The 13,806-nt window shown below is 36.2% G+C and overlaps 1 protein-coding gene across 4 annotated transcripts in view; it reads left to right on the top strand.

The window, feature by feature from the left end:
- Nucleotides 1-1,895: 1,895 nt before the first annotated feature.
- The window catches only part of GNPDA2 (glucosamine-6-phosphate deaminase 2), a 41,353-nt gene continuing 29,442 nt past the window's right edge, over nucleotides 1,896-13,806 (top strand). The window contains exons 1-4 of one of the 4 annotated variants that reach the window (XM_058546990.1): nucleotides 1,896-2,029; nucleotides 5,022-5,183; nucleotides 8,977-9,078; nucleotides 10,342-10,524. In XM_058546990.1, coding sequence (XP_058402973.1) covers nucleotides 5,060-5,183; nucleotides 8,977-9,078; nucleotides 10,342-10,524 — 409 coding nt within the window. In that variant the 5' untranslated portion in view covers nucleotides 1,896-2,029; nucleotides 5,022-5,059. The remainder of the gene's footprint in view (nucleotides 2,030-5,021; nucleotides 5,184-8,976; nucleotides 9,079-10,341; nucleotides 10,525-13,806) is intronic. The other 3 variants (XM_058546989.1, XM_058546988.1, XM_058546991.1) reach the window with 3 other exon arrangements.

Here is a 13,806-nt window from a genome sequence, read left to right as displayed (position 1 = left end):
GGCATATTTTCCTATCACCTACATAGCCACCTCCACTGTACTGCTCCTATGCCTCTGTAAATCTGTCACCTTCCCTGGGTGACAGCCTGTTAAAACTTTCCTACCAAACTCTCCATCCAAAACTTTGGTTCAGAGAACCTTTCTGTGAATCTTGCCCTTCCTTGGGGCTCTATTTAGAGGACGAGACACAGGTCCTTTCTATGCTCAGGTCATCTCCAAACATAAAGGACTATCTCAATTAGAGATAGTCCCGACAGAGACGACTTTGCCTTCTTAGGATTTACTAGGTGATGTCTGTATCTCCATAACACTCTCAGTTCACTGAGGGCAAGGACTGTGTGCCTGTTTTACATAACAGGGTTATGAGAAAGAATACATTTTACTAATATCCCTCTATAATCCAATAATATTCCCTGAAAAGCTCTTTTTATTACTTGCAGATCTTTTTGACCCCAGTAGATGCACAATAGGTTTTTGTTAGACGATAAATTATAGTACTGGGATGGTGTTAGTGCTGTTGTAAACTAACTTAAGGCTATAGTGCTAAGAAACCTTGTCCTCTAGTATCAGTTTATGAGAAACTTTGCTGTTTGAAGTTATATCATTGAGAATAGAGCCTCCTACTCTTGCGTAAAGAATGCAAGCAAAGGGGGCCATTTGACTCAGAGAAGCAGGCTGGATTTACAACTCAGGTGCAGAACTTCGGATAAGGAGTTTGGGGACACTACATGTCACATTTATCTTAACTCCGTAGTGTCCAAGGAAACAGCACTTTGAGTCTGTCTGTCAGGCCATGCTGGTAGTCAGATTGTATTGTTTCTAACAGAACTCTAAATAGTGTTTCTAATGGGACATAGTGACTCTTCTTTGGAGTGACTGCTGCTTTGTCAACAACAACTTCCCCAGCCCTGCTTCCTTCCTTCTCCCTCCTGAATAAAGATCTGTGATTCTGCTTCCTCTACTCCTTAGAATCATTCAGCACGAGTCTATACCCCACTAACACCTCCTTCTAGTTTACTCTTACTAAGCGGCTCCAAGGTTTCCCACAGCATACACTTTGCCTTTCCGCAGCACGTAACGAACCTTTGTTTCAGGAGCTTATTGATAAGCACTTAGCTGTCACTGCTTACAAAGTAGACATTCAATACTACTCAGCCATAAGAAGCGATGAAATCCAGCCATTTGTGACAACATGGATGGACATTAAGTGTATTATGCAAAGTGAAATAAGTCAGAGGGAGAAGGTCAAATACCAGACAATCTCACCGATTAAGTAGTAGATAATAACACCAACAAACAAACACATAGAGACAGAGATTGGATTGGTGGTTACCAGAGGGGAGAAGGGGGGAAGGAGGGCAGAAGGGATAATTAGGCACATGTGTGTAGTGATGGACTGTAATTAGTATTTGGGTGGTGAACATGAGACCACGATGTAATCTATGCAGAAACAGAAGTATAATGATGTACACCTGAAATTTATATAATGTTAAAACCAATGTTACCACAACAACAAAAAAAAGGAGGCATTCAATAGCTTGGGGTTAGAGAGAGAGAGAGAACGCATATTGCCATTACAAGCAACAACTAAATTAATGCTTATGTATGAGCATTGCAGTCCCACATGCTAAATTTCATAAACCCAAAGAATCGACCTCAATTCAACTTCTAAGAGGTGAAAAAAGAGTAGGGGCAAGATGATAGCCCACGCACTGGAGACTCCCACGTTGGAGACGCTTCCTGCTGCAGGGACTCCAACCGACCTCTACGCGGCTCATCCCCAGCGAGCCCCAGGCACGCGCGTGCGCAGCACCCGCCAGGCCGCGCTGCCGTCCCTTCTGCGCCGCGGTTTGCATCCGGGTCCCTGGGCTTTGCGCTCTACTCGCCGGCTGGGGTCGCTCGGGGTTACTGGGTGTTGGTTGTTCCTGCTGTTCCAGCGTCGGAAGAGCTGGTGTTCGGCCGGTGAGTCCAGGGGTGTGGACCAAGAAAGGGAGTCGGGCGAGGAGCCGGCTGGCCATTGCCCTCTCTGGTAGGCTTTTTGCCTATTTGGGGACGCGGGACCCGGGACGAACTGGGGTACCGGGAGGCTCGAGGCAGGGGAAGGGGGGGCGCGTGGCATCCCCAGCCTGGCCCCCCTCAAACTTGGCGGGTCGTCCTCTTCGGAATTGGGCCTCCGGGAGGGGACTTCCCTGTTCCCTCTTCCCTTGTGGCTTTCTCTTGACACTTGTAAAAAATTTGGAACAGTCATCCTGGTTTGCGTTCGTGCTAGTTTGCCAGGTGACTGGGCCCAGCAGCCTCGCGGGGGTGGGTTTGCAGCCCCCGCCTCCCGGGCGGGGACCACAGACTCCTCTGCTGCTCCTCGCCCCTCATCGGGATCCGGCACCCCTGCCCTGCACGCCCCGCCTGCTGGAGCTTCAGAGCCCTTCTGAGGTCAGGTGTGGTGTGGTGTAGGGAAAAGCTCAGGGCGGGGATTCTGGAAGTCTAGATTCTGGATTCGAGTATCGATTCCAGACTGACTGTAACCTCAGCCGTGTAGAAGTTCCCATTCAGCTCTGAAGTTCTGAGATCTGTGTTCGGCAGCCCTTTCTCCAAGTTTTGCACATCCAAAATGAATCAGCACCAGAGGAAGATGAGGGAAGGGGTGGTGCTGTGTCATTTTTTGAGTGCTATCCGGTGGTGATGCCAGAGAATTGCCCAGGGCCACAGCAGTCTGGATCTCCGGGGATTGGCAAGAACACGTTTTAATCTGAATACATATGTCGAAAACATTCTGTTTTCCTCTGGGTGACGTGATTCATTTGGGACTTTTGGAAGTGAACTCTGAGCTTTCTGGAGAGTTTAGAAAAAAAGCAGAACTTGCCTGTACCTGTTCTGAGGGATCTAGTTGAACCTCTTTGCAATGAAGTCACCATGTATGGTGTTCTTTACCAAATTTATCCTGATTGTAATAATCGCCTGTGATATTTGTGAAAATGCAGATTCCCTGGGCCCCATTTCAGATCTTCTGAAACACTATGTCCGGGGAGAGGGGCCTGGGAATCTATATTTTAGTAAGCATCCGAAGTGGTTCTTACTTAGAAGACCGTTTTGGAGCATGGATCTTTCAGTCACATAGACCCTCCAGCACTTAATAGCTTTATAACTTCAGCAAGAAACTACTGAGTTGCCATTTTCCTTGTCTGAAAAATGAGGATGATAATTTCTACCCCAGAGACTATTAAGTGATTCTAAGCCTTTTAATAGTAGGAACTTTAATCTTAATCATTTTTGGTCTACAAAACCTAGCTTAGCGCTTGGCATTGAATAGGCCTTCAGAAAAGTGTTGAACTGAGAAAAGAGATAGTGTGCCCACAACACACAACACAGTGCCCACAGAAGACCCTTGGAAAGCTCTAATGCCTTTCCTCCTCCTTACCTTACAGGTTTTTTTGTAATCAATAATCAGCTTACTGAATATTCTTATTAGAAGTATATCTCTTGATGGTCATAACAGCCAGGAAATGTTCTGATTCTTTGGTGTAACTTTGAAATTGTTTCTGGCATTAGATTATTAATGAATGGAGGCCGAGTCCATTTGTTGGACTGATTTTATGACTTACTATGTAAATTATTGTCTGTAAATGCTGTTTATTTCTTGTGACTATGCCAGAATTCTAAATCATGGTGATCATAATTTTTTATATTATGCCAGAATTGTAAATCATTGTATTCTTAAGGATTTAGATTCCATTTAGATTTCCGTTCATTTAGATTATATTCATTTAGATTCCATATATTCATTGTAATAAGACCTACTACTCCCATTAATTTAAAGCGTTTGACTTATTACTGTCTGTAAAGTGTGGGGGTACACAATTCAGGACTGCTGAAGCCATTTGTAAAAGGATTGGTGTGGGTGATGGATTCATTTAAGTATAAACTAAGAATTAAAATCTGAGAATTATGGTTGTAAAACAGTGTAAATGTTATAAATCTTGACAATATAAAAATAATTCTGTGATGTATTACAGAAATCAGGGAGTGTGAGAAAGTGTAAGAATGTAGTTTTCACATCTTTCGTGATAGTAGTTCAAACCACATTGTCTAAAATGTAATCATATAGTTTTTAAATGACTCTGATTTTTTAATACTTGTATAATATTTTTTTCTTAACCTTAGAGTATTAGGAACTAAAATTGCTTTTTGTGAAGAAATTTCTTTTCCCCAGAGCTCAGCAGTTTTTTTAGTTCACTTTTTCTTCTGTTGAATGCAGGAAGAATTAAATGTGCTTTTTATTAAAAAATAGCATGATTATTATGATCCCATTGTTAAAAATTATTTCTATACGTCCTGTTTATATGTGTGCATTAGATAGATATCTGGAATGATGTATACCTAATATTAATGAGAATTACTTCTGAGTGGTAGGATTTGGGACAATTTTTTTTTTAACTTCTTTGTACCTTTCTATATTGATTGAAATTTTTTATAAGTGTGGGTATCATTTTTATGAAAACCTTATTTAAAAGAGAGGTTTGTTTATTACATTATTTATAGGGAGAATTCTGGATTTTAGTAAGTAACCCAAAAGTTGCTGAGTAATCATTACTACCATTAACTTGCAATCAAGAAATGAGTACTGCTTTGTTTTCCTTTAGTTTTGTTTTATACAGTATCCCTGTAGAGACAGTGCAGTGTGGTGTCTTGATAGTAAGTTTGCCTTGATGAGAATTCTGGCTTTGTCACTAATTAACTGTGTGACCTCAATCGCATTGTGTGAGTCCTTCCCCTCATCTAAAACCAGGCATTATATTTACTTCAGAAGATTGTTGTAAGGATTAATATATGTACTAAAATGATCTAGGCCACTGCCTAGAACCCAAGGTCCCTTCAAAAGAGAACAGCTGTTATTACTATTTTAAAAGTACAGATTGTGGTTGTATACATACATATCTTTCTTAAGTAATGTCGTTATTAATATCATCAGTGTATTACACTTGTCTATAAATTGCTTAAAGTGCTCTACAATGGAATTTTCTCAGGTTTGAACTGCTTGTCCTGGAAGCTGTGCGTCACCATAATGAGGCTTGTAATTCTTGATAACTATGACTTGGCTAGTGAATGGGCAGCCAAATACATCTGTAATCGCATCATTCAGTTCAAACCTGGACAGGACAGATATTTTACACTGGGTTTACCAACAGGTAATACACTATTTTTTCCATTTTAGATACTCAAGGTTGTAGAATTGAAGGGTTTCTCTTAGTAAAATATGTTTCCCCTTTATTTCTTGCCATATCACTGATTGAACATATTAGTACATAAAGCCAGAAATATATATATATCTAGTATCTACATTTTGTTACTGTTTTCTTGATATAGCTAGGTATCTACATTTTGTTACTGTATTAAAATTCTATCTTACCTCCTACTCCAAAATGCAAAAGGAAATAGCCTAAGTGATAGTCATAGTATTTTTTGTACCTTTTTCTACTAGTCTTTTGTTTGTTTTTAGAGATGTTGCTTGCACTATTCAGGTAATTTCTTGGTAGGTTAGCCTTCTTATTAATCATTAAGAGGCACCTAAAGTATGTACTGTTGCCACTTAATTTCACCTCATCTGCCTCATATTCTCTTATCCCTTTACTATTTCTGTGTTTATTTTCTTTCTATCATAGAAGTACTGTAAGTAAAAATTGAAGACTAGTATGTCTTCATGACAGAATAAACATAAGCATTAATTACATGTTTTATTGAATGTAGTCTTCTGTTAAGATTTTTCTTAAAAAATAACCAAATAGCGTCCTTGATCTCATGGCACTTTATTTGGTATAGTTGGCTTCCACAGGAAAGAGTGTTGGGACTGGAACCAGAGCTGCTCCTTTCTTGGTGACTGCAAGGCATTTATTCTACATTTCTAATCCTTGTGTTCCTTACCTTTAAAAAGATAAGGATAATAATAGTTTATAATGCTGTTTTGAGATTCAAAGAAGATAGCGTTTGTGCAAGTCCCTCATATACTGCACATACTGTGTACAGTTAAGGTTCTCGTATGTGTGTTTTTTTAAACAGCATTTTCTCCTCCTACTCCTCCCCCCGTACATGGCACCTACATAAAACCTGCCATCGTAATGTTTTTCCACTTGCATAATTCCCATGAAAGGTTCTCTTTAGCTCACCAAGTTGATTTTTTGTTTGTTTGTTGTTTTGCTTTTCGTTTTTTGGTCCAGGGCAGTAGATCTTTGTGAGAAAGGCGAAGAGGGATTTTTTAAAATTGTACGCACCAGTACTGGGCCCTCTCAGAACCCACAGCTCTGATGTGTGAGCCCCAGTGGTTGAACAGGGCCTCTGACAGTTTGCATACTGTAAACCTGGGCTACACTCAGGCTAGCTGCCGTTATCAGTCTGTCTTAATTATGCTGTAGAAATAAACAGTAATTTGAGTGAGGGGGCAGAAAGGCTTCAGAGTCATAAATGCCAGCAGTGTTAAACATGTTTTTGTGTATTTAGATCTACAACTTTTGTTTTATTTTGGATAGTATAACTGCCTAGTAATACACCTGCCGAGGGTGTATCTCCAAAAAACCTTTGTTGACATTTTCCGCTCTTCTCCTTCATTGACCATTGACAATGTTAATCATGCCCCCCCATGCTTTTGAAAATTGAACATACATTTCTGTAATTGCAAGTATTGTAATTATCCCTCCACCAAGTACAGTTTCTTATGCTTATACTTTATATTTATTGAAGTGATCTTAACGAGGTTGACTTTTAAAGGCCTGCATGCTGTGGGCCTGACCTGCCTCCCAGACTTACTCCCACCATCATAGACACTGACTCATGGTAGGCAGATCACACTGCTTGTAGTTCAAAGAATAGGCCTGAACTGGCTGGCTTTACTTTTACTCGTGTTGCTAGTGTATTATATAATGAAAACTATGAGCTCTGGCACCAGACAGAATCTCTTGAATATCTGACTTCACTGCCTTGTGATATTTGACAAATTCCTTAATCTTTTTGACCCAGTTCTTCCATCTTCAAAATGGGAAAGATAACGCCAATTTCCCGAGGTTGTGAGATTTGCATGAGCTAATGTATAAAAACACCAGCATAGCATCTAGAACATAGTAGGCATACAAATGTCATCTCTGAACCTCCTCACCCATCTTTTTTCTGTTCTCAACTACAACTTACCCCATCTTTGTTGGAATTCCACCCCTTCTTCAAGACCCAGTTGAAATGACATCTTCTTTGATTCTTCCTCCAACAAGGAAGACTAGTCTTGTCTTCTTTGATTCACTACAGTTCTCCAGACTCCTTATAAGTTATTTATAATATTTTTCCTTGTGTTATGGTTGTTTTATACTTGCCTATCCTTAGTTTGTGAGTTCTTCTAGGATAGAAACAGTCTTAGTCTTTGTTTTATCTGAGTCATAGTAAGCACTTGCTAAATATTAGTGAGTATTACAAGGCAAATATTAAAATGAAGTTACTTTAACCATTTCACCCTGTACCGTATCTTTCATTGTTTTCTTTTCTTCAGCCACTTTGATTAAAAAGTAGAAAATGAATATGTTTTTTGTCATCACCATTGTGACAACTTCTCACTGTTTTTATTCATATATCCTTAAATTAAGGAGGAAGTCCTATAACTATTCTCTTGACACTGAAAGATAGACACAGACGATTTGTTTATGTTTCTAGAAAGGAAGAAGGAAAAGCATATTTATCCATCTTTAGCCAGGTTTCATGTTAGTGGGCTATAGTTTTTTGAGAACAAATTGTAAAATTTGACCATATAAATTTTAAATTATTAATTGCAATTTAAAACAATGTGTGCTTAACTAATAGAAAATCTATTAGTCGTCTGTTTTCTGAACCTATGTGATATTTATTATTTATAGCCACTTCTATAATTCTATCATTTCAATTGAGAGGCATCTTTTTACTACTCTAGAATTTCCTTAGTATTTTTTTTTTTTTTGCCAGAGACTGTTTAGTTCTATCATACTTCTGATTGCTGCTTGAGTAGAAATTTTGTGTACTAGTGTTTTGTTTCATTTTGTGATGGTGAGTAGACGAGGAATCCATACTCCAACCAGGATTGGGAGGGCCAGGTCACTTTTTGTAAGAATGCAGTCAATCTAGCCTTCCAGTTTGTAGTTAAAATGAAAAAATATAGCAAATTTAGAAAACAAAAGGAAGCCGTCTTCAAGTGGTTAAATTCATTTGCCTTGATTGTGCCATATCATGAATGCTCTCAAACAGATTTTAATTTTATACAACATGTAAAAGGATCGCATTTATAAACAATAAAATCAAGAACTCAGATGAAGTATCCAAAGCCAACATCCCATTTCCTAGAACTCATTTTACTTTATACATTTTAGCTGATACGTGCTGAAGCCAACAAAGACTGAGAAACAGGAGCTCCAGTTAAAAACTTAAAGGCTAAGGTTCCTCACTTAATCCTTGCCAGTTTCGGAATCTATTTTGAAAGTAGGGGCAATATTTAAATTTAGCTCTAGTTTCCCTTTTGATTTCATTAAATAGTCAACACTTGACCTATTTATGTATCATTTACTCTACAAATCCTTCCCTAAATAATAAAGATTTTTCTCAAAAGATGGGATGTTTATTTTTCTTTTAATTCTGATGTGCTCTCTAGAAGTTACTAATCTTGGAATCTTCAACATTAATTCCAAATACTCAACAATTCAAGAAGAATTTTCCAAACTGTAATTTCTGTTGATAGATGTCCAGTTTTTATTCAACAATTCTAGTTTACTAAAATTTTAAGGTACCTTGTAAAGAGACTAATTTAACTTATATTTGTTAATTGTTTGCCTAATTAATAATTTTTTGCCTATTAATAATTGTTTGCCTAATAAATTAGAAATATAGAATATCATTAAGAAGAGAATAAAGATAATATAAACTTTTTTAAAAAATAGATTTTCAAGTTATGTTAGAAAATGGAATCATTGTCTGTTTTAGGGAGTACACCTTTAGGATGTTATAAAAAACTAATAGAATATCACAAGAATGGAGACCTTTCTTTTAAATATGTGAAGACCTTTAACATGGATGAATATGTAGGTAAGCTATATTATTTGAATATATTATTTGGATATCTTATATATTATATTTTAAATAAAATGAATATATTTTGAACATATTAATATATTATTTGAATTTATGTTTTGAATATAATATGAATATATTTCTGGAGTATATTGCCTTGTGATGAGGTTGAGAGTTTGTATAAAAAAAAATCTATATTTTTGTGATGACAGCACAATAAAGTGGAAGGAATATGGAACTAGAAATCAGAAATCAGAAGATCTGCATTCATCTTGGGCTCTGCCACTTACCAATCATGTACCCTTGAGCCAGTCCCTTCACATTTCTCATTCTCTTTTTTTTTCTTAAGGCAAAGTTAAAACCAGTGTTGTTGTGGAGATAAATAAGTAATGTGTATGTAAAAGTAATTACATAAAATAAGGATTTTTCAAATACAAGGCTATTTATACAGTCATGTTTTGCTTAATGACAGGGATACATTCGAGAAATTCATCCTTAGTGGATTCATCATTGTGCAAACATCATAGAGTGTACTTACACGAACCTAGATGGTATAGCCTAGTGCACATGTAGGCTATATGGTACTAATCTTATTAGGCCCACCACTGTCCATTGTAGACCAAAACGTCACTATGTGGATCGTTACTGGATTTGTAGCCACAAAGCTTTTATAATTTATTGATTGTTAACTTACTTAACTGGAAAGATCTGTGATGCATCTAAACTCTGTGTTAAAATTTAAATACAGGAATACATTTTTAATGGTAGTCTAAGTGATAGTCGAAGAACCGTTACGATTCAATTTTCTTTGCATGTGTATAGGAAGAATAAAGGCGGAACATGGACCAACATGTCAATTGTATGGCTAATTATTTTATGTCGAGCTTAACGCACGAGTCAGTTCCACTGGTTAAAATTTTGTGTGTTTGAGAAGTGGAGTATAGTGATTAAATTGCACATGAACCAGACTTCTGTGTTTGAATTCCAGCCCTTCTGTGAGCTATGTGACCTTGGGAAAGTTACTTAACTTTTCTGTACTTCTGTTGTTCTTCTATAAAATGGGATAATAATATTTCCATAGACGTTATACAAATTGAGTTAATACGTTCATGTACAGTGGTAAAATAATGCCTGGCATATGATAAGCATATATTCCACATAAAAATGCTTTTAAGTTGAATGTGGTATTTTAAATAACATGTATGTCTTAATCAGAAAGTACACTTTAGATTTATTTCTGGAAATAGCTACATTTTTATTTATTAACTTTATATTTAGGACTTCCTAGAAATCATCCTGAAAGCTACCATTCATATATGTGGAATAACTTTTTTAAGCATATTGATATAGATCCTAATAATGCTCATATCCTTGATGGGAATGCTGCAGATTTACAAGCAGAATGTGATGCATTTGAAAAGAAAATAAAGGAAGCTGGAGGAATTGATCTTTTTGTTGGAGGTATGTAAAACATTTTGTCATTAATCATTTTTAATATTTGAATTAGATGCTTTAAGTAAAATTTAAAAAAAAAAAATCTTACCATTATATAATGTAAAGAACACCCATGACACTGTATAATACCCATTTATTGAGCTACTGATTTATATTTTACTATATTTTCATCAAAAAGTAATATTAAGGTTGCAAGTTGGAATTGTTTAAATTATGTCTTGAGAAATAGGTCCAAATCCCTGCTGAATTCTTCTAATTACCTCTTTAGAATTGACAGTTTAACACATCTTACAAAAAGAGTGATATATTTCTTTTCCTAAATAATATTCTTATCCTTTTACTTTTCTTTAAAACTCCAAGCCAGCTTTCTTAGCAAATTACAGGGTCAAATCTCTCAAAGTTTGCATGTGGAACAGGTGGATTTTAGCATTTCTGTACTGAACAGTTAAATTACTTTATCTCACTAAGAAATTGGTTAAGAATGGTGTAAGACTTTATCATCAGGCTTTAGTTAATATGAATTAAGCTGTGTAATTGTCTTAATAAACTCCAAAGTGTATAAATGTTTAATTGACTAATTCCACTTGAAATTTATAATATATATACATATATGTGTGTACATAATCTACCATTTAAAATAGGAGGAGAAGTTTCTTCCTTTGTAATGACAACATGGTTTTCTATTATCAGTATGAAGCATCTGAAACAGCTAATTAATTACCATCAGAATAGTATAACATCAACTAAACTGAAACCAAAATTGTTATTTGCCGGATTCTTTAGTATTCAGCTAAACATACTAAAGCTCTAAATTAACATTAAGTTCTCTGGATGTATCTTATAATTAATTTATTAGAAGACTGCTCAAAATTACATGAATTTAGATCTTCCATATTGCTGTATTGAGGTTAATTTATGGTTGAGGTGGCCAAGTATGGTTGAGGTGGTTGGTTGTCCCTGGGAAAAATTGGGTTTTAGAGTCAGAGATAAATTTGTATATGGTTTTGGCCACTTACTATCTGTATGACCCTGGGAAATTCATTTAAGTTCAGTATAATTATTTGTAAAACAGGATTAATATTACTCATTCCAAAATTTATGAGAATTAATTGCATTACAACATGTATAAAATGCCTGGTACAGTGCTTAGTATGTAGTTGGTACTCCATTAAATGTTACTTAAGTCTTCTCTTTCTATCTGAACTGTAGATGCTGAAATAATTGTTCCTTAGATCATTAAATTTTCGGCTTTTTTACTGAATTACCTCTAAGGGTATCCAGTGAGATTGAAATTTTCTATGAGGAAATTTCTCTCTCTGCCTGGCAGAACCAATATCAATTACTTTATTGTGTACATGGGATGGTTTTTATCTGAACCAGAATCCAAGTTAGACTATTTTGCTTTTCAAAATAGAAAATTATCTGTTTTAAATAAAATTTGTAATATTACTTCAATATTCCTGGAAAATATTTGCATTCCATTTTTGTGCACATGGCTCAATTCTGAGATAATTACCATTTGCGTCTGCCAATATCAAGGCTAAGGCAATAGATATTGGAGAGCATTTAAGGAGTGTACTACCCATGCATTCTTTAGACTTTCTAAACTCTATACCAAAATCAAGTAGAATTATAGTCATGTATCACTTAACGACAGGGATATGTTCTGAGAAATGTGTTGTTAGGCGATTTTGTCATTGTGCAAACATCGTAGAGTGTACTTACACAAAGCTAGGTGGTGTAACCTACCACGCACCTAGGCTATATGGTGCTAACTTGTGGGACCACCGTCATATATGCGGTCTGTCGTTGACTAAAATATCCTTATGCGTCACCTGACTGTTCTGTAATATAATATGCCTAAACTGTTTATCTTAGTTATATCAGGACATATTTTCACTCATTTACTGTTATACAAAAAGGCATGGTAGTTATTAAAGGTTCATTATTGAAAATGACTGCATGAAAAATGTCTTTTTTTACTTCTTCATTTGAGGACTTTTTTTTTTCTGTTAATTTATTGTTGACCTGACATAAAGATTCATGTGACAAATCCCTTGGGGACTCAATGCCAGCAAATAGAATTTACTGGGGGGGAAAAAAACTGATAAGAACTCTTTAACTCCATTTTGTCTTTTTGCCTGCTTGCCAGAAACCATCTATAGCTTAAAGTAGTTTTTAAGGCTGAATCTCCCTTATCAAAGACTTCTAGTAGAACTTTCTTCTTTCCTCATAGCTTTAAGTCACTTGTCATTACTTTTTGCTGAAGCTTTTTGGTTCCTTTCCTCACTATAAGCCACCTTACTTGTCCCTTTGAAATAGATGGAGCACAAATTATAATTTTTTATGTTTATCACTGACTCTTACTACTAAAAAGAATTTTACTTTGTTTTTTTACAAATTTTTGTTTTAAGCTTTCTGTAGTTGTTCTCTGCAAAAAATTGTAAGAGGATTTCCTTGCCTCTTCCATTAACATCTTCACTGTAGTCATGTGATGATCCAGGGTCTAACATTTTATATTTATTATCCAAAAGAAATAATTACTCTGCGTATAGGGAGAGAAGGGTTAGCTTATAGCATTTTTTTTTTAACTGTTTCCTGTTTGGGATACCTTATTATTGGATGTGCACTCATGAAAGAATCTCACTGATTCTTTGCCTTTGTTGATCTAGGTTTATTATCATTGGATTTTCAAGATGAGGCTTGGTATTTGGGTCTTACCACTTACCCTTCTTTTGTTCCAGGGTTTGGTTAATAAAAACACTAAGAACTGAGCCAAATGGGATCAAAATATCAGCTTTATTAAAGGTAAAGTTGGATTAGAGATTGCAGGTTGGGCTTGAGGCCAGAATGGGGTTTCCCACTTCTCCCCTCTGAATTGGAAATAGTAGGACAAGAAGAGCTCAAGAATATTAATCCACCATTGCTCACTCCTAGGAAATGGAGCAGGAATTCCCCTCCCTCAGTAGAAAAGAAAAAGGAGGAAATATCGACTCTCAAATGTTCTCATTCTTCCTCTGATGACAGAAGTGTTGAGAGAAAGAGTAAGGTGTATCATGCAATCCCTGACCCACGCCCAGCAAGAAGATACACAAACATGGAATTTTATAAGTAGACTCTAAAGGCATTATTAACTTTACAATTATCTTAAAATAATTTGTTTTTAAAAAGTAAAAATAAGGCACTGGGGAAAATTTTAACCCATTCCTTTGGTTACATGATTAGATTCTTTGGTTTGCGAGTAACAGTAATTTACTAATGGGACGTGAAGTGAATTACTTGGAATGA

The sequence above is a fragment of the Diceros bicornis genome, chromosome 8, assembly GCF_020826845.1.
Source record: "Diceros bicornis minor isolate mBicDic1 chromosome 8, mDicBic1.mat.cur, whole genome shotgun sequence".
Classification (NCBI taxonomy): Eukaryota; Metazoa; Chordata; class Mammalia; order Perissodactyla; family Rhinocerotidae; genus Diceros; species Diceros bicornis.
Note: the sequence above shows the minus strand (reverse complement) of the source record. Positions and strands in the feature narration are given on the sequence as shown.